The sequence below is a fragment of the Phodopus roborovskii genome, unplaced genomic scaffold (assembly GCF_943737965.1).
Source record: "Phodopus roborovskii unplaced genomic scaffold, PHOROB, whole genome shotgun sequence".
Classification (NCBI taxonomy): domain Eukaryota; kingdom Metazoa; phylum Chordata; class Mammalia; order Rodentia; family Cricetidae; genus Phodopus; species Phodopus roborovskii.
Genome location: NW_026126480.1, coordinates 57669174 through 57689947, shown reverse-complemented (window position 1 = coordinate 57689947; position 20774 = coordinate 57669174). Strand labels below are relative to the sequence as shown.

The window sequence follows — 20774 nt, the reverse complement described above, 5'->3', positions numbered from 1 at the left end:
GGCAGGCCTGACCCTGGCTGGAGGAGGGGCTGGAGTGCAGAATAACAATTGTCTTAGGGGAGTCTGCAGAGGGGACAAACCTCTGGGTGCATGAGCTGGAAAAGAATGGGCTGCTCAGTGTGGCCCCCTCCCCCCTCGGTGGGGGCCACGGCTGGGAAGGGGGAGCTGTGGTCAGTGCCCACAGCTGGGCCTCCAGCAAAATCCCACTCTATATACCTAAGAGAGGCAGCTCTGAGAACCGCCCCCAGAGGGACAAAACCTCATTGTGAAGCACCCGCCGGCCTGGGCACCCCCTCCCCCACGCCCTCTTCGGAGGGCCACCACAAGCCTGCTGACTGGGCCACATCTGGAGCTCAGGCTCTGTGTGCCCTTCCCCCATGTTGGCCACTGAGAAAGAGGGAGGCAGGATGAGTGATAGAAGAGCTCATGGGGTCTCACTACCTGTAAAGCAGGGCTAGTTCCCCACTTTAGTCTGGCATCCACTGCCAGGAAGAGTCCAGAGTTCTAAGCTGGCTGGGTTAATATCTTGATTAGATAACAAGTTCTCCCACCCTTCTGGGCTGTTATTGGTGTGTATGTGTGTGTTGTTTTGAGACAGGGTCTCACTTTGTAATCCCCATCGGCTTTGCAATTGCAATCCCCCTGCCTCCCCAGTGCTTTGATTACAGGTGTGTACCCCCATGCTTCGGGACCCCTCAATTTCTTCTTTCCCCGACATCAGTACACATACGGTAGGTCTTTCTGGTTCTGACTCGCTGTGCCTACTTCTCTCCTGAGGCTCTGGGAACCCAGAATCCTCTGCTTCTAAACCTAGGGCTCCAAAGTTTAGATTCCTTTGTTCACTCATTTAACTTATACTTTCTGCACCTACTCTGTGCCTGGGGGTGGGTGGGTTTTGTTGGTTTGTTTGTTCTTGGGTGTGGAAGTTACAGCAATGACCTCAAAGGCTTTCCATGAGAAGAATCATGGAAGCATCCATCTGAAGGTGTGGAAGGCTAAGGTGGAGTGAGCCACTCTGGAGGAATACTGATGTGTATTCTGAGGCCTGGTAGATTAAAAGAGCTAGCCTTGTGGGAGCAAGCATCATGGATGGACTAGCATGTGCCGTGTCCCTGGGGCAGATGTGGGTCTGGCATGTTGGGCAATGGCCGGAGGTCTTGGTAGAATGGTTTACTGAGCAATGGAGGAAGTAGTTGAAGCTGAGGTCATTGTCTCAAGTAGAGAGAATCCAAGCCCTGAGGAACCAGGGCGAGAGGGTTAGATATGTTAGACCTGTAAGGAGAACCAATGGTATTTAATCAAAGGTGTGGTGTGGTCTGATATCTGCTTTATTTTTTTTTTTTTCCTTTCCTTTCCTTTCCTTTTCTTTTCTTTTCTTTTCTTTTCAGGACAGGGTTTCTCTGTGGCTTTGGAGCCTGTCCTGGAACTCACTCTGTAGACCAGGCTGATCTCAAACTCACAGAGATTTGCCTGCTTCTGCTTCCCAAGTGCTGGGATTAAAGGCGTGGACCACCACCACCCGGCCTGACTTTTGCTTTATGAAGAATGATTTGGGAGGACTGCAGAAGAATCGTGCAGGAGAAATGCTGTGTAGTGGAGTAAGATAGAGGTGAGAGCAAAAGCAGGAGACAGGGAGTGGTCTCCTTCCCTGTGTTAGTCCAGATTAAACCTTCAGGTGTCTATTCAGCAGGTTGGGCAGTAGGGCACCAGATGTGATCCTCTATACTCACACCCTACCCACCTTGAATTCATCCACCTGCACTGTCCAATACCACCATGATCCTACATAACTAATTAAGCTTGAACTAAAATAAAATCAAAACGAAAAGCCGGGGGCTCAGTCACTAGTGCCACATGTCAGGTGTTCAACTGCCACTGTGGCTGATGACAACATCAAGAGTATTTCCATCAATCCAGAAAGTTCTTTATAGAAACACTTCCTTAGATAGAGCCCTCTTTAAGCCTTGGTTTCCTCATCTGTAAATGAAAATTATAATAGTTCCTTCCATCTGGGTGTAGTAGTGAACCCCTTTAATCCCAACACTCGAGAGGCAGAAGACAGTGAGTTCCATAGCAGCCTGAGCGACATAGTGAGAGCTCATCTCTGGGGACAAAAAAACGTAAAGACTTGCCCCATTTGCCTGAGGTAACACACCTGTAGAGTGAGTGGTCTGTGCCAGTCGAGACCATTACAAACATTCCTTTGTGTATGCACATTGCTTTCACTGGAATAAGGTGGGTACCAAAAGGAATAGAAGCCATCTCTGAGATGTTTCTGAAAAACTTTAGATTCATAATCTGAAATTTTACCCATCCAGGGAGAGAGTGAAAAGCGGCTGATCTCTGCATCAGTTCCCAGCGACTTCAAGTCGAAGGTTACGCGTCGAGCGCTCCCTGCAGGTGACGCGCCGTCCTGCTACCCCAGATCGCGGCTCGGACCTACCGCCAGAGGGCGCTGCGGGCGGCGGGCGGCGGGCGGGCGGGGCGCAGGGCAGGCGGAGTCCGGGCTAGAGCTGCTGTTAGCCAGCGTGAGACGAGCCTGGTGGGACTGTAGCGGGAGCCCAGCCGGGACTGTCGCGCGGGCCGCGCCGGCGATGCCGCGCCCCCGGGCCAGGCTGTAGCGGGGCTGCGGCCGGAGCGCACGCGCCGGGCAGGCGGGCCATGGAGGTGGTGGACGAGACCGAAGCGCTGCAGCGCTTCTTCGAAGGTGAGAGACCGCGGGGAAGGCTGGGCGACCAACCTCCTGCTCTGGGATATGCCAGCCGACCTCCCCGAGGACAGGACTCCCATGGGGTTCCCGCCATGCAAGGACCCCCAGAAAGCCTCCTTTGGGTTGGGACTCTATTCCAGACTGGCAACAGCGAGGTGAATGGCAAGGAGATTAGTAGTCTCCAGGAGGTATCTGCCCATGCTCGTTGAACTTCAACACTCAGCTTCATTGGGAATGGGTTACCTTCCATGCTAAGCCCTCCTTGGAGCCTTTCGGGTTCTTCAGTTCCACTAATTGGTGACACTCCAATCCTTGGCACACTTCTCCATCTATCCTGTATCCACTTCCCTGCTGCTCCATCCATGCCAGGCTTCCAATCCATTCTATCCTGGACTTTCCATACCCCTTAAGACTGGGGCCCCAGAGCCTAGCCTAACCCTTAGGAGTTGGGACCTCCTGACTGTGCTTCCCGGACTTGAGACAGCCTTGGACATTGTCACCTGTCTTGGGCAATGTTGCTTCCTCCCCTAAGACTGAAATTCTCCATTAAACACCTACTGCTTCCCTGCCTGGGGCAGGATCCTCTCTTTAGTACACTTTCCTAGAGATGGCACCCCCTTGAAGCTGGCATCTCTGCCACCAGCTACTTCCGTTCTTGGAGACCTTCACGGTGCTGTAAATGGCACCCCACCAGCCCCATTAGGCTCCGCAGGGCTGGGTCCCTGACACAGGAGTTATGTTCCCCCCACCACCACCACCGCACCAGGAGTGACCTGGTCCCCCTCACCCTGACCTGAAAAGACCGGTCTCCAGTGGTTTCTATGCACCCAGCTATAGTTTTTCCTCACCCCTGCATTGGTTTTAGAGTCTGTTCCTAGTCTGCCTGGGCTTTCCTGAGCAACTCCTGACCCTCTTCCAGGACTGCCCCTCCCCCCTGAGAGCTGGGTTCAGGAGGGAAGGGACTGGTGTGGGAGGGGGAGGGGAGGTGCGGGCTGACATCTCCCAGCCTGCTGGGTTTCTCAGACCCTCACTGGAGCATGAGGTCAGGCAGTTGAGTCCCTTTTGTATCTATCCCCCCCGCTATGTAGGGAGCCTAGTCCCTGTCCTACCCTTTTGCTAGCCCTTAAGGTAACATCTTGCTTCTAAGTACTGAAAGAGCTTTCCATGAACAGAACCTGTTGCCCTGGACATACCAGGCTGGAAGTGTGAATTGGCAGATGGGAATCAAGACCCAATTTACAGCCCAGTGCCTAGTTTTGGAGAGATTTCCCCAGGGCAAGAGGCCTTTCCCTATCTCTGTTTCTCTTTCTGTGTCTTGGAGAACCACAGAATGGACTTTTGTCCACTCCTGCTTGCCGAGCAGCCCAGGAGAGGGCAGTCCCAAGTCTCAGCCATCTTCACTCCAGGATTGGGAGCACCTAGGCGGAACAAGTCCTAAGAGGTCTCGAAATGCTAGGCTTGGACTAGATTCAGTAATCAAACACTGATGGAGCTGGGCCATCTGAGGGTGCTAGACAGCACCCCTCAGTTCCAGGAGCATCCTTCCTCACACTGTGCAGAGCACAGGTTAGATGTGCTAAGAGACTGTATGAGAGGTAAAGACCCCAGGGGAGGGGAGAAGTCAGTGGTCCTTGTGGGGCACAGGTACAGACTGCAGGTCTGCCTGTTGGGTATCTAAGGACCCACGAACCAGGACCCTTTGATTCCTGAAGGTATCTGTAAGCTTCCGCCCCCACCCTACCCCCACCTGTGCTCTGGGCACAGGGGCGGGCCTAATTGGCCAGGGCTCCTCTCTTCTGAGCCAAACTTTCCCTCCTGGCCTGGGGAGGGGGGGTGGGAGGCTGACGCCACAGCTTAGCCATGCGGTTGCCTGGCAGGGAGACTGTGCTGCTCCCTCCAGAGAGATAAGAGGAGACTCAAGAATGTCAGTGGGGAGCAGGCGGGGTGTGGGGCCTGCTCAGGAGGGCCAGGCTTCAGAAGTCTCCCAGAGCCTGGGAATAGGGGCAGACTGGGTGGGCGCCTGGTTCAAGTTCTCTCAGGCTATCTGAGAGGGGAAGGCCTTGGCAGGGAATGGTTGAGTGGTGAGATGGAGGTTCTCATTAGGAGGTGAAGGGGCCTGAGGGAGCAAGCACAGGGCTGTGGTGTGCTCAGAGTGTGAGCGAGGCCTACTGAGGAAGTGTAAAGCCTTGTTTCATGGGTGTGGATGTGTCAGTCTCAGCTCCTGGCAACTGTGTGTGCACTCACACTCAAATGGGACCCTTGAGTCCTCAGCCAGATTCTCACGCGGCCTCAGTTATTCCTTCTGGATAGTGGGCAGAGATCTCCATGGTTTGGGTTCTGCGCTGGGAGACAGGCTATCTCTTGCTGGAGGGGCAGTCTTGAAGAGTCCCTTCTCCTGCCATCACCCTCACTAACTCAGCACACAGGAGCATGTCCTGCCCTGCTCTGGGAAGGCAGTAAGACTGGGGTCTAAGGCGCTTTGGGCCTTTGGTGGGAGGCTGGGACAGAGCGTCCCCCTCGAGGCTGGTACAGCTGGGTCCCCGTGACTGCCCAGTTAATCCCCTGGAGATAGGCACTAGCGGTTCAGAGTGGAGGGCACACGGCCTGTAGAGAGCGGACCCTCCTGGCAGGATGCATTGGCTCCCAGCAGGTAACTGGGTATAGGGGGTGGTATGTTTCTCTTCACCTGACTGGTGGGGGCCCTGATCTCTTAGAGCCAGGTGAGGGATGGAGTAGAACCACATTCAGAGGACTTGGCCAAGACCTCTAAGGGCGGATTTATGCTGGGCCACTGAGAACTGTGTGACCCTAGGCAGACCCTTTGACTTCTCTGAGATCTTTTCATCACCTGGAACATAGGAATCAGTGGCAGAGGTCTCCATGATGCCCTCAGCTCTAGTGAGCCTTCTGTCCATATTCTGGGACACTTTAGAGTATGAATAGAAGATTCTGGGTGGAGGTGCTGGCAATGGTGCTAGGGACTCATGTTGTCTGCAGCTAGCGTCCCCCATAGCAGTTTTACAGAGGGGTGGTTTGGATATTGAAGGGAATTGGGTCTCCATCAGTTTTGGAACGGGACACTGTGAGTTTGGGGGCGATACTGGCCTCTGGAGCCTCCTCCAGGGCAGGAGGAGGAGGCCTGAGTCTCACCTTTTCTGAACCCGAGGGTGAGTCTGGACTGATATTGTCCTCTCTGGCTTGTTTTCCTGCTAGAGTAAGTCAGTAGACTGCAGTAGGAGCTTCTAATACAATCATTTTTAGACATCCAACAAACACAAACTCCTGGCCTCTGATGGGATGAACAAGGCAGGCTGCAGAGTGCTGAGTGAGGGGGCGGGCAGAACAAATCCATTTCCCAGGGGCCAAAACCGAGGCTCTGAGAGACAAGGCTAGCTGGGTAGCCTAGGCTGACTTTAGTTCCCAGCTTTCTCCTCTGCCATCAAGGCTTTGTGGGGAGGACAACCAGTTGGTGACAGCATCCTTGCATCCCCTCCAGAGGGCAGGAGGCTACCTGGTAACTCAGGAGGGTGGACACCACCCACCATCTGCTAGCCTCCTGGGCCCACCTGGAACCCATCCCCAAACCCACTCAAGACTTATGTCCCAGTCTGTAGTGAACCGATGTCTGGGCCCACCCTTCAGGCCCTGAGCCAGGTAGGAGGGAGAGATAATAGAAGGGGGTCTGACTCATCCCTATGTCCCCACACCTATCACAGAGCCACACAAAACGGGGCAGCAGGAAATGCTCCCTGCCAATGGAGACTGTGATCAATCAATCCATCTATATGTAACAGGAGCCTTCGGTGGAGATGTGTCATGGAAAGCCACTCTCTGGGAGCGGCTAGGGTCATATCAGGGGTCAGGAGAGTCGGTTACCAGCCCCTTGGTTCTGGGCCTTTCCTCAGTGTAGGGGTGCTGAGAAGAATACCCTTTGAGGTCTAGGCAGAGCCAGGAAGACTATTTGGGGACAGACCACTCTGAGTAGAGTGGCATCTCCTGGGATACCTGCCCAGACAACTCCCAAAGGGTTACAGCTCTGGGGGGGGGGGGCCCTGGCAGCAGAGGCTACTGGGTAGCCACCAAGCTAGGCTGCTGATTGGCTGTTGCCCTTGGACTTTGTCCTCCCTGATAAGGACAAAGCAGAAATCATTAACTGGATTATTAACTGGGGTGGCCCCACCCTGAGGGCAGCCTGCCTTCCTTCCCTTCCTCCTCCTCACAGCCTAGGCCTCAGACATTCCTCTGCACCTCAGTTTCCCAACTCAAGGTCTCTAACCATTACCACTGGGTGTGGGTGGCCCATTGATCAGGGGTTGGATAATTGATGCAAGGATTTTGTGTACTCAATAGTGGACAGTGGGGGCTGCAGCTAGGCCTGTCACCCACATGGCATCCTTCTTGGGTCTGTCACTACAGCTGGCTGGTCTCTAGTGTCTCATCTGTCAAAAGGCAGTGCAGCTGGACTAGTTAGTTAGTGGTCACCTCCCAGAGCTTCTGTGGGAGGTTGTGTAGGGTGGGGTTCTGTGGGGTTGTATAAGATGGTGCCTGTGCTGGGCCTAGGGGCAGTACCCTGCTGGAATACCAGCCCTATTTAACTAATATCCATGGGCTTACACAGCCCCTTTGCATGACCTGGGATGGATGGCATGTGCCCACTCTCAGGATTGTTGATCCACTCATGCAGTAGGTTGGTGCCTCAGACTTGGGCTCAGGTTTTCGAGCTGGTGCTCTGTGCTTTGAGAGAGAACTTCACCCTCTCTGAGAACCTCGGAGATGAGGGCAGCCATCATCTGTTGAGTGTATTCTGTGTGCAGGCCTGGCTTTGCTTTGTCTGGTGACAGGTCTTGGTCCTGTCACACCAGTTAAGTCTGACTCTTCAATCTCAATCTCGGAGATGTGGAACCTGTTCCGTGGAACAGGAAGGAACTTGCTCTTTGCCTGTGGGACATCTGGGCTAGAGTACTCTGAAGATGTTCCCCCTGCAGTCCTCAAAACAGGGGGAGATAGTTTGTAAGACCCGTTTTCCAAGAGGAAGGAATTGAAGATGGTATGCCATGCTCATGCAGGGCAGCTACAGAAACAGGAATGGGATTCTGGACCACAGTTGGAGCTCTCCTAGGGTATGTAGGGAAGGTGAATCTTATTGCACACTGAGCAGCCTGGCCTGCTTGTTTGCCATGGTAGACGATGTCCATCCAACCTCCCTGGACCACACAGCCCTCACTCATACGGTCAAGGCTACAGAGAGTGAGCAGGGAGACCCACAGAGTGCCGAGGTCAGAGCAGGAGTGAACAAAGAGACGGGAGCAGAAGAGGGTAGCGCCTGCGTGGGACACAGTTGGCTCCAGAGCCCCGACTGGCCTGTATGATGCTTGATCTGTCCTTGTCCCTGGTGTTCTGCTTTCCTTCTCCCTCTAGATAGGGTTTGTGGCCTTTAAATCACCCTTTAAGTGAAGCAAGGCATTGCCTTTCTGGGGGACTTGGGCCAGTGTCGTGGATTTGCTCAGTCCTATCCAGCTCCAGCTGCAGCTGGTGGAAGGGTCTGATTTTGGACTGTGGGGAGAGGATAGGAGGAGAAGGGGAGAAGCTTGTGCTGGGGGCCCTGACCCAAGTATATGAAACTGTCTTGAAGGGTATGGCCTGCTGTAGGCCAGTTGTATGCATGCTGCCCTTGAGACATGCCCAGGAAGTATGTTGGGATGCACCTTCACCAATAGGTGTGTGCCTCACAGACTTTGTCACTACTGCCTTGCACTCCTGAAACTACAGTGAAGGGACTGGGGGATGCAGCTCAGCTGGAAGAATGGCATTCACAAAGCACTAACCAACTGCCCCACCTAACCCTTAAATCTAAGCCACAGTTGCCTGTGGTCCTTCCCAATTCTGTACCAGAAAGAGAAGAGCCCGCCCCACCCCCAGCCGGCCTTCAGAGACCCTGCTCTTCCAGAGGACCCAGAATCACAGCTACCCTTGGGCGACAGCTACACCCTTCCATGGTCCCCACGCAGCCATCACCTTATTCTCGGGGTAACACACTCTAAACTCAGCAACAAGATGCTCCTGAAGCCAACCAATCAGTAGCCAGTTCTTAGGAAACCCACATTGCTCCCAGAGACTTGTACTTCACTTTGGGGATACAAGGCTCTAACTCCAGGGGCAAAGAGAGCCCCACCCAGTGCTTTCCACCCTTTTTCATGGTAACCAGGGTGGACCTGCCACACATACCGTGGGAGGATCCTGCAGCACGGAGAGCTTGGCTCTCCATCAAGTACTCCTGATGATTTGTGTTAACACACCAGCATGACCCCTAAGGGTACACTCCAAGAGAGCTGCAGCTCACACCTGCATGTTCCACATGGGCCCCTTCATTCATTCAGGAAGGTTTCTTCAAGCCCCCACTGTGTGTCAAGCACAGTGCTAGGCTGTAGAGATAGAAGAAACATGCATTTGCCACATGCGTGTGATATTCTAAAGGACAAAACCAATCGACAAGTTAATCCAGCCCCCCCCCCTTCGTCATAGGGTCTCATGTAGCTCAGGTTGCTCTTGAACTTAGTCTTACCTGGGTATGACCTTGACTTTATGATTCTCCTGCCTCTACTTCTGAATGCTTTAGATTTGCAGGCATGGTCCACCACACCCAGTTATTTGGTGCTGAGGATCAGACATTGCTGCAGGCAGGCTACGGTGCCTCTTCTGGGGCTCTGGTGAGAAGTGGAGGGAGCACCAACAGCTGTGACTTGGGCTAGAACTAGAGCTGCGTTGCTGTCAGGTGTGGCTGCTGGGCCCAAACTGACTAAAAATCGGATGCATCCGTGAAATGAGCGGCTTGTACAACCAAGTATCCATTTGATGGAGAAGGCTCTAATCTCACCTGGAAAATTGAACAGCAGAGCCAGCAAGCTGTTCTGGGTATTAATGAAGATAGAAAGTCCAGGTCCAAGGACTGTGACAACCCACTGTGCCCTGCTGCTGTGTAGACTGATTGGAGCTTGTAGCTCAGTTCGCACTGGGAGTCCGGCCATGGCACTGGAGGTCCTCTGTGGCTAGGTGGCTGGGGATGGACTGCCTGGGCAGGCTGGAAGGAAGGCACAGAAAGCATCCTCACTGGTGTGTACTGGAGAAGCAGTATGGTACTGGTCACATACCTGAAGGGACTTAGGGGCAGACATGGTCCCTCAGAAACTCAAAGGCACCAGAAAAGCTGCACTACATGGGCAGAGGCAGGAAGGGGGGCAGGAACGGAATAGGGACACTTGAAGGGAGGAACAGAGCGGCTATGTTGACTGAAGATAGCTTTCTGGGGTGCCTGATCATCCATGTACGCTTGGTAGAGAAGGGTGCAGAGGCTCGGAGAGGTCAGGAAGTCGCTCTGCAATTGAGCGGAGGCCCATGTTGGTAGCCAGGCTTCTCAGAGGGACACAAGGATGCCAAGGTAGGAAGCATGTGACTCAAGCCACTGCTAGAGTCAGGGCACCCTCAGATTCAGACACCTGAGGTTGACACTCAGGGTCTTGAGCCCTGGTGCCCTGGCTACCCTGAGTTCAGATCAGCCCACCCTGCCCATGGACACGTGGCTGACGGGATTTCCGCCATGTTTGAGGCATGAATTGACAAGTGCTCCATTGACGGGGCAGGGGAGGGGGTAGGCAGGGCACAAGACTCCCACTGTGCTATGTCCCCACCCTCCCCACCCCCCAGGACAATGGCCAAGACTCAGCCAGCAGCCACAGCTGGTGGGGGGGGCATAAAAAGGGGGACAGGGAGGGTCCAGGGTGGAGGGACCACCTGGGTCCCTGCCTGCTTGCCTCCTGCACCTGGCTTGGGTGTTCTCATTCCCTTGTGCCCAGATGAGTAATCTTAAAAGGAAGAGAAAAAGGGAAAGGCTGTTTTCCCACAGCCTGGACCCTGGCCTGCCTGCGAAGAAATGGCATCTGTGTCTGGCTCTTGTTTCTAGCAGGTAATAAAGGGCCTAATTAGTGTGGAGGTCCTGAGGCACAGCTCTGCAGGACAATGTGGGACACGAGAGGCCCTGTGTAATCCTGGCCTCTAGGTCCTACATGGCCTGCCCAAGGTCTCCAGGCCTGGCAAGGCTACCTCGACTCCCTGGCTCATCATCTTGTTCATTCATTCTGTGGCTGGTAATCTTGCCTGCGGTATACCAGGGTTCTTAGATTGCAAAGACACACAGGAGTCACAGCCCAGTTCCTGCCCTGGAACTATAGGCAAGACAGCCTGTCTCGTCTCTTCCCCTATACAACTGAGGATAGGGGCCTCATGGGAGACATGTTCTTTGGAATGTGGAAGTCAGATTATGGACACTCAGTTAGCTTCTCCAGGGAGGTGCAAGCCAGCCAGAGAGCGGGTAGACAGCCTGTCATGAAAGGAGGAGATGGGCAAAAGGAAGAGTCATGGTAGTCATGGTGGCCACTTGGGCTGGGATTTTAGACAATAAAAATCTATAAAAGAATGGGAATTGGCTTTCTCTGGTACAGGCAACAGCATATGCAAAGGCCCTGTGGGTGGTGTGTTTGTCCCTGACAGGAAGGAAGTAGGAGCTGGGCTTCAGAGAGTGGCACAGAGGAGGCTGAGGGGCAAGCAGAAGGCAGCCAGTGCCAGGCTTTGGACAGCTGAGTGGCTCTGGCTTTATCATTTGCTGGGCGAATTTGTTGGAAATTTTGAGGAGGAGGACAGACACTGATTGGTGACACTGGGGCTCTACTTTCTGGATGTGGGACCTTGGAAGGCTTGTGGCAGGGCTGTGGTCACTTTCCAGGTGGTCTTGAGGCTGGTGGGGGGTGCCACATGTCCTGCCTTGAGTCTCCAGCCCTGCAGGCACTCCTCATTGGGATCCAGTGTTCCTTGGTTCTCTTGGCAAGTGGGGCAGCTCTCCTAGAGTGTACCTTGAGGATTGTGTCCTCTCCTGGGCTCCTGGGGGCTCTGTTCCAGCCTCAAGATCCCCAGGCTTCCATAAGCCTCTGGAACAATAGAGTTGTGTGGATTGCTGGCTAGGCTGGGACTCTTGAAGTGTCTGGGCAGTGTGGGGAGAAGACAAGGCTTGTAAGGAGAAGGGGGTAGAGGGTCCTGCATGCCTCAGGAGGCCTCAGCTTCTCCCCCTCCAGAGCCCAAGACCCACCTCACCCTGCCATCAGCCTCCTCCTCCCACCTCCGTCCTCCCGGACCCTGGCACGAGAGGGTCCCTCCTCCCCTAGCCACATCTGGTTCTTGTTAGGGTCTCCCAGGATGCCTGGGCCTGAGGCCCCCCATCCCCCGGGGGAGGTGGACAGGAGGATTAGGGACGATTAGGAGTGCTCCTGGCCAGGGAAGGAGGGGCCCAAGAGGAGGGGCTGGAATGGTTATAAACAGCAGTCCATGACCACATCAGCCCATCACTCACCCAAGGTGCCAAGTTCAGTCTCAAAAACCTGCAGCTTCAGCAGCTGGGCAGAGTGGGGGTGGGGCTCTAGGCTCTCCCCTCTTCTTCAGAAACCCATCAGCAATGGTGTGGGGCGGGACCAGGCTGGGAGAAGACACAGAAACATCAGCTTTCTCCCTGGGGTCAGATTGGCTCATTTTTCTGTGTGGCTTTGGGGTGAGGAGTGATCTTCCTGAACAATGGGGACAGAGGAAGTAGCACCAAGTTCATGGGACTGATTGAGGGTAAAACGCAATGTGTGAGTACTTAAATAGTGCCAGACCTGAGAGCATGATCCTCCGTCTGTCATCCACATAGTATGAATTCAGGACTGATAGGCACTTCATAGCAAGCTGCCATCACCAACAATGTCACTTTCCTCATTGTTATGATGGGTTGGTAGGACTTAGTGAGTTGGCAGGATGCCTCATATGTATTAAACTAGGTGATAAACATGGCACACAGTAGGCACCCAATTATTGGGAGCTGTGGCTACCAGCAATGAGTGAGGTGGAGTTGGAACGTGGGCAGGCAGCCTGGCCATGTGCAGTCCCACAGGGTATGGCTGGCACTGACCATGCATGGTGGGTGGGGTGAGCTTGGGTGGGGGTCAGTTAGAGGCCCTGGTCTGTCGCAGGCGCGGGCAGCGTGTGACTCCTAGGAAGGCTTAGCAGCTCATGCTCATTAATTCATTAATCACCTAAGCGGGGCTCAGCATTCTTCAGATGCCAACTGGGGCCAGGGAGGGGCCTGGGATGGGGGCTCAGAGACCCCACAGTGCTGGGGTACTGGAGGTGAAGACAGCCCCTCCATCTTCAGAGTTCCCGCTGTGTGTATTGCATTTTATGATCCATACCTTTACAGTTTTACAGCCACCACAATTGCTCCAAGAAACAGCTGTCCACTCCCGTCTTCCTAAGGAGGATACTAAGGCCCAAAGAGAGTATGGCCTCCTTGAGGTCACACAGCAGGCTGAGTTGGGTGGGATTTGTCCTGACCAACCTGAGCCCTGTTCCTAGGACTCCCTCAAGGAAAGACTTGGGGTGCTAACCCAAGAGTTGAGACTCTAGATCAGTGGTTCACAACCCTTCTAATACTCTGACCCTTTAATATATTTCCTCATGTTGTAGAGACCCCTAACCATAAAATTATTTCGCTGCTACTTCATAACCGTAATTCTGTTACGGTTATAATATAAATATCTAACATACAGGATATCTGATATGCAGCCCCTGTGAAAGGGTCATCCACCCCACAGGGGTTGAGAATCACTGCTCTAGAGGGTCGTTCCTGCCTCAGTGGAGCTGGCCGCTGGGTGGGGTGTCCTCTGCTATCGGAGTTGACACATCTCTCACGTCAGCCCCCTTATCACCCTCCCTTTGGCTGCCCCACAAGGTGACCCTGGGAGAGGAAAAGCCATCACCACCCCCTCTCTTCCCTTGCCATGCCCAGGAGCCCTGAGTTGCATTTCTTTGTCCTTCCCCTTCATGGGGCTGAGGCCACTGGAGGAAAGCAGGCAGGCAGGTGGAGGATAGAGGAGTGCTGGCCACTTTCCCTTCCTATGCGAAGCCAGGACTTACTGTGCCTCTCTCATCCTCTGTCTCCTCTGGGGAGTCGGGGCTGAGCTCCCCACTTCCAGCACAGAGGCAGTGGACCTAACCACCAGAGGTGGGCCACACTGGCACTACCGATCTCGGTCCCTAGCTCTTCCTGAAGCTGGAGCCCTGGGGTACCGTGGTTCCTTGAATTCCTGGGCCCCGGGGTATGTGCTTTGCCTAGCCAGACCTCATGTCTCCACGTGCTCAAGGCTGGGTCTCCTGGAAGGACAGGGCAGGAAAGTCACTCTGGGTCTATGCTGCTGAGGTGGTAAGGCCTTGCTTGCTCCTCAGAGCACTCTGTAAGATAGAGGGACAGATGAGAGGGATGGGGATGATCCTGTCACTTAGCCAGAGAAAGGATGTGGAAGGACAAGAGTGGTTTGTCCCCAACTCCATACATTAGGCCTTTGACCTCCTGGGAAACAGGTTACCCTTGAGGGTTGGGGGCAGGCATTATTTTTAGAGGGGCATCAGGGTGGACAGTGATGGACCATGCATAGAAGGGAGCTGGGTCACATGTTTCAGAACGTAACCTGAGGAGGACTGGTGGGCTCTAGGCCTGGGATCTTCAGAGAGCTGTTTCAAATCCAGCTGCCTCTGCTTTGTAGGTCATGACATCAGTGGTGCCCTGGAGCCCTCCAATATAGACACCAGTATCCTGGAGGAGTACATTGGCAAGGAGGATGCCGCTGATCTGTGAGTCACCTCAGCTGAGACTTCTGGGCAGTTCCCTGTGGGAAGGGATGGAACTTCCCCTTCTGCCTGGGGACCTGGGGGCTGAGCCTCCTCCCTTCCCCACAGCTGCTTCCCTGACATCTCTGCACCAGCCAGCACAGCCTCCTTCCCCCACGGGCCACCAGCCATCCCCGGCTCCAGCGGGCTCCACCATCTGAGCCCCCCTGGGAGTGGACCATCCCCCGGGCGCCATGGCCCCCTCCCACCCCCGACCTACGGCACCCCACTCAACTGCAACAACAACAACGGCATGGGCACTGCCCCCAAGCCCTTCCTGGGGGGCTCTGGGCCTCCCATCAAGGCAGAGCCCAAGGCTCCCTATGCCCCAGGGTGAGTGGGGCAGGGAGTGGGTGGGGTCAGGATACAGGGGCACAGTGGCCACTGTCTGGCCTATGTTGGCCTATGGACTCACAGTGGGTAGGGCTTAGATGACAGGCTCCCTTATGGGTAGGTTCCAACAGGGGTGACACCAGGCTGATAGGAGACTTATGTGCTTTGTCCTGAGGCCATGAACAGTCACCAGGGTTCTAAGAACAGTGAAGAAGGTAGTGCTAGAAAAATCTCAAAGCAATGATGGGACAGAAGCAGATCGACTTGGGGCCCCAATCAACACTGACAGGAACCCGAGCACACTCCCATGCCCCATCTACCCATGGATCGAGCTCTTTCTGTGTCCTGAGAGTTGCCAGTACCTCAGGCATAGCATACCTTTTAGAGCCAAGGTAGTTACATCCTGGGGGGGGGAGCTTCACTCTGCCAGCTTCTACCATTTCTCTCCACAACTGACCATTGTGCCTGGCTTTGGCCACCTGCAGCCACAGCCCAGCCAGCCTCCAGACCCTGTGGTTCTCAGCCTTCCTAATGCTGTGATCCTTTTATGCAGTTAATCAGGTTGTGATGACCCCAACCATAATTCCTTGCTACTTCATAACTGTGATTTTCTGTTATGAATTGTAATGTAAATATATGGTGTGCAGAATATCTGCTATGTGACCCCCCCCCGGAAAGGGTCATTTGACACCACCCCCACCCCAACCCCCCCCCCCGGGTCACAACCCACAGGTTGAGAGCCATTGCTTAAGAGCATGCTCAAGGGGAAATGTCCACCAGGCTCTCCACAGACCTCAGCGAAGCAGGGCAGAAGTTTGTCTTTAGGGAGAAGGCTACAAGGAGCATAGATGATGCAGTGAATGGCACCAGCCCAGTCTCCCATTTGTCAGCTCCTGGGCTTGGTGGCCCACGACCTCTGCCAGCGACTAGGTTTCTTCACCTTTCACATGAGGTGGAAACTAAGTGGGGGAAAGTAGAGAGGAATTATTGGGTTGATATATTTGACACGTTGTGAGTGGGGACTCCTGAGGACCTGGCTTAGGGTGACTGTAGTGGAGGCCAGGTGTAAACCTTGGTTGCTTGAGGGTGTGTCTAAGCCTGAGCTGCCTGAGGGTAGAGGGGAGAGAGAGCTAAGGGTTGGCAGGCACAAGTGAGCTCTTGGTGGCCCCTGCAGAGCTTGTTCAGGGCCACGTGGGCATCCTGGTGTAGGTAGGCATTGTTCGAGGCCATAAACAAGACTGGCATGTCCCCCGTAATGGGTGGTGAGGAAGGTATCGATGCATTACATTGAGGGCGCTGCCCTGGCGTGGGGGACTTTCTAGTGTACATGGCCCTGGAATCCCTGTCCAGCACTATAAAAATAAAATAATACACCACCAAACGGGAAATAACAAGTGAGACTAGGAAAGAATGCAGGGTCATGTGAGCCGGGACATTTGATGGCAGGGACTAGAGGGTGTGAAAGATCGGAAGAACACTGTTAGGAGGTCCAGGGGCCAGGTGGGAGATGGACTTGGAGTGGGACTGAGCTGGATCAGCACAGACTGAGCCATAGTGAGGGGTCTGAGGCCCTACCCTATCTACTTTTCCATGTTGTCCTTGGGAAACCTGTTTGGGGATCCACATTTTTATTTGCAATTCTTGGTTTTGAGGTTTTTGTCTTGTTGGTTTTTTTTTTTTTTTTTTTTTTTTTTTTTTGAGACAGGGTTTCTCTGTATTGCTTTGGAGCCTGTTCTGGAACTAGCTCTGTAGACCAGGCTGGCCTAGATCTCACAGAGATCCGCCTGCCTCTGCCTCCCGAGTGCTGGGATTAAAAGCGTGCACCACCAATGCCCAGCTAGGTTCTTGGTTTTGAACTCAGGAACTCTTCATGCATGCTAGGCGAGTGCTCAACCACTGGGCTACATCCTGCTCCCCCCTTTCACTTTTTGAGACAGGTTCTCACTAAGTTGTTCAAGCTAGCCTTAAACTTATTCTAAGCCCGGACAGGTCTTGAACGAACTAGTGATTCTTGGTCTTGAGCCTCCTGGGTAGCTTGGGGTATAAATCTGCACCAGATTCCAGATCCTTATTCTTGAACCAATTTCAGAAATATAATGAGGCCTCCATAAGCAGGGGTGGGGGTGGGGTGGAGGAGAGTGGGCATGGCTTGTCCAGGGATGCAGTAAGATTCTACAGTCAGAGCAGGGATGTGTCTGGTGGTCCTTGGGCATGGTAGAGGGGAGTCTCTCCAGATGCGGGCATGAGAGATGACAAAAAAGTCAGATTCCCTGGGCAGCCACAGTCTCTCTGGGCAAGTATGTGGTTTGTACAGGACATGTTGACCTCTGGGCTTGAGTTTGTTCTTTTGCCTGAACCACTGATAAAATAAAACTTGCAAGGAAAAAAAACAAAAAAACAAAAAAAACCAAGCCTAGGCCCAGAAAATCTGGCTCCCTGCCCAGTTCACACCCTGATGGTTCACACCTGCCTCTGGCAAGGCAACTCCTGGTGACCCACTGAACCACCTCAGACCCAGCACCCCCAGGTCCTAGGATTTTCAGGAGGCTGAAGGCTTCGGTGGGTGCCGAAGGGAGGCGGAGGCCTGGCCCTCCTTCTGGGGAGGGGGTGTGTGTCCTTTATCCCCAAGCCTCCATCAGAGACCTGGCCACTGACCCACAAAAAAACCATTATTGGGTCTGGAAATCTAGGGCAGGATCCCAAAGTCCTTCACCCACAGTTAAGCCCTGGATCCTTCCAGGGCTCTAGGATAGGTGGGCAGAGATACTCTGGGGTATTTGTGAGGAGATCTCAATGGTAAAGTGTGGCGGTGTGTGTGTGTGTGTGTGTGTGTGTGTGTGTGTGTGTGTGTGTGTGTGTGTGTGTGAAGGGATGGGGGGGGCAGGTGTTGGTCTTTGCAACCCTGTCCACCAGAGGAGCTAGCTGCCTGGCTTGAGGGTTGGGTCTGGAGGTTCACCTGCTGGCCCAACAGTCTCCTTCCTCCACCCCACCCCCTGCAGCACACTGCCAGACTCGCCCCCAGACTCAGGCTCTGAGGCCTACTCCCCTCAGCAGGTGAATGGTGAGTCCAGCGGGCAGCGCCACCCTCCCCCTCTGGGTTTGGGCAAGTGGTTGGTGCAACCTTATCAGGGAGAGAGGGAGGAGGGAGGGAGGGGGCCAGCGGCTGCCCAACGGGCCAGATTATCGCTGGTCAAATACTCCTCGGCGCTGGGTATTGTTCCCTCATGGGCGGGCAGGGAGCCTGGTCTTGCTTCAGAGCAAGTGTCCCTGCTGGTGATGCCACCGTCTGGCCCTCTGCGCCATCATGGATGCGCCCTTTGGCGGTAAGTGGACAGCTGAGGAAAGCTGCTGCCCGGCCCACCTTTACAGAGCCCTGGGGGGCACACTGGCCCCCATGTGGCCAAGAGTAGAATGATCATGGGCAGACTGAAGAGGGGTCAAGAGTTCTGTTTATCCTACCAAAACATCCCTGGAATGCTTCCTGAGGAACAAAGGAAGCTGCAGCCCCCTCAGGCTGGGGGACTGGCCCCTGGAACCTGGAGCGGAGCGGGGCTGCTGGAGGGAGGAGGCTGGGTGGGGGACTGGGCTGGGGTCTCCGGGAGACTCCTTCTTCCGGCTTCAATGGAATGAGACTGGGGATCTCCTGAGGGGCTTGGCCTACAGCTTAGGGGAGAGAGTTGGCTAGGATGGGGAACCACCCTTTCATAGTCTGACTTCCCTGCTCGAACTCTAATAGCTGGTTTCCCAGCCTCCCCACCCAGCCTCTGGCATGACTCAGGAGGGTACGGAAGCAAGACCGTGCCTAGGGAGAACGGGTGAGGTGGGTCTCTGACTCCTGTCCCCATCTCTTTCTCAGACCCCCATCTTCTGCGTACCATAACCCCGGAGACTCTGTGCCACGTGGGAGTTCCTTCCCGACTGGAGCACCCGCCCCCACCTCCAGCCCACTTGCCAGGCCCCCCACCACCCCCGCCACCCCCAGCTCACTACCCTGTCATCCAGCGTGACCTGTACATGAAGGCTGAGCCCCCTGTACCCCCCTATGCTGCCATGGGGCCGGGTCTGGTGCCCCCCGAACTCCACCACTCCCAGCAGACTCAGGTGCTACACCAGCTGTTGCAGCAGCATGGAGCTGAGTAAGGCTTGGGCATAGCCTCCTTGACAGGAAGGTGGGGTCGGAGTCAGGGGTCAAGAGCAGGGGAGACAGGGAGCCCTAGGAGTGGTGCTCAAAGGGCCTACAGCCTTAGCTGGCTGGTGACAGCTACCCCATTCACAGATGGGTAAATTGAGGTTCTAAGAAAAGAACATAGTTTTCCCAGGTCATGGACTAGGAAAGGGCAGAGCCAAGACTTGAAACTGGAGCTGAATTCAGAAAGTCCAGACCCCAGTGCCTTTCTCCCCACTTACTGAAATCCTTACATTTCTGAAGGTGACTATTGCAGAATGCTCTGTGTGACACAGATGCTCTTTGGAGGCACAGACTCTGCCCTCCAGGATTCCCTAGGGGTAGGGGTAAGACTGTGGCAAAGACTCTTTAGAATGGGAACACTGAGTGACACTGAGTGATAAAGTACTAGGGAAGGTACCCGAGGGCTTCCTGTGGGAAGTGTCTTCCTGGCTGGGCATTGCCTGCTGCAGTGGTGCCCAGGGGAGAGGGGTTGGCGCTGCACAGGAGAAGGCTCAGGGAGGGAGAGCCAGCCCCATGGTACTCACCTCTGCTCCCTAGGCTCCCACCACACCCCTCCAAGAAGAGGAAGCACTCTGAATCACCCCCCAACACCCTCAATGCCCAAATGCTGAATGGAATGATCAAGCAGGAACCTGGAACTGTGACAGCCCTGCCCCCACACCCTGCCAGAGCTCCGTCCCCGCCATGGCCTCCCCAGGGCCCGCTGTCACCTGGGGCTGGCTCCTTGCCCCTCAGCATTGCCCGAGTCCAGACTCCACCTTGGCACCCACCAGGTGCACCCTCCCCAGGTAGGTGACTGACATTGATGCTGGTGAGTGGGAACCCCAGGCTCAGATCTGACCTAGTGTCCCCTCCCTTCAGGCCTCCTGCAGGACAGTGATAGCCTCAGTGGCTCCTATCTGGACCCCAACTACCAGTCCATCAAGTGGCAGCCGCATCAGCAGAACAAGTGGGCAACCCTGTATGATGCCAACTACAAGGAGCTGTGAGTGATCGGTGCCACCTAGCCACCTTGTCTTGGGACAGCTTAGGACCCCATTGAGGTCCTAAGTCAGGGCCTGGGAGTGCTCCGGGTGTAAAAGAATCACATTTGACAGAAGAGCCAACAAGCTCAGGGAATAATTAGGCCCAGGGCTCAGACTTCAGGGCCTCTGGTCAACCCAAGTCTCTCTAAAGGTCTCTACCAGGGAGGGGCCATGGGAGCCAGGTCAGGAAGAAGTGGGTGGAGGCGTGTCTTCTGGGCCCTCCTCCAGGTTCTCCTTCTACATTCCAGGAAGGTAGCCTGAAGCTTAGCATAAGCTGGACCCTTACAGCAGCCCCCCTCTCTGTGGAGGGAGGAGGAGTAGGGGGGACTAGGGGTGCAGCTCCCAGGGCCTTCTGTTCCTTCCTCAATACCACATGGATCTAGCTTCCCAGGCCCCTGGCCAAGAGCCCAGTGGGGACCACCCTCTTTCCTCCCCTAAAAGGCAGGCATGTCAGAGGGTGACGCCTCTCAATGTACTTTGGACTTAGCCAAACAGAAGCTAAATGACTGGGGCTCTCTTGTCAGAACAGTAGCTGAGACAGGCTTTCTGGAGTGGAATTTCTATCCGGTAGCACTAAGGGCTGGGTTGGGTGGGATGCCCAGTTGTGATGGCCGTGATCTAGAGGACAGTTACAGGATCTGGTCCCTATGGCCTGGAGAGAAGTCCCTCTGCTCACCCCTCCATACTCCTTGGGCACTTGCTATCTCCTTACCCCAGGCCCCAAGGCCGAGAGCTAGCAGCGGAGGAGTACCTGTTTCAGGTATTTTCTTAG

At 54.7% G+C, this 20774-nt stretch overlaps 1 protein-coding gene across 1 annotated transcript in view; it reads left to right on the top strand.

Moving 5' to 3' along the window:
• Nucleotides 1–2501: 2501 nt before the first annotated feature.
• Myrf (myelin regulatory factor) overlaps nt 2502–20774 on the top strand; it is a 31436-nt gene continuing 13163 nt past the window's right edge. Inside the window, exons 1-7 of the mRNA XM_051193929.1 lie at nt 2502–2707; nt 14332–14419; nt 14525–14788; nt 17788–17849; nt 18645–18924; nt 19515–19765; nt 19839–19962. Of these exons, the coding sequence (XP_051049886.1) occupies nt 2662–2707; nt 14332–14419; nt 14525–14788; nt 17788–17849; nt 18645–18924; nt 19515–19765; nt 19839–19962 (1115 nt within the window). The 5' untranslated portion in view covers nt 2502–2661. The remainder of the gene's footprint in view (nt 2708–14331; nt 14420–14524; nt 14789–17787; nt 17850–18644; nt 18925–19514; nt 19766–19838; nt 19963–20774) is intronic.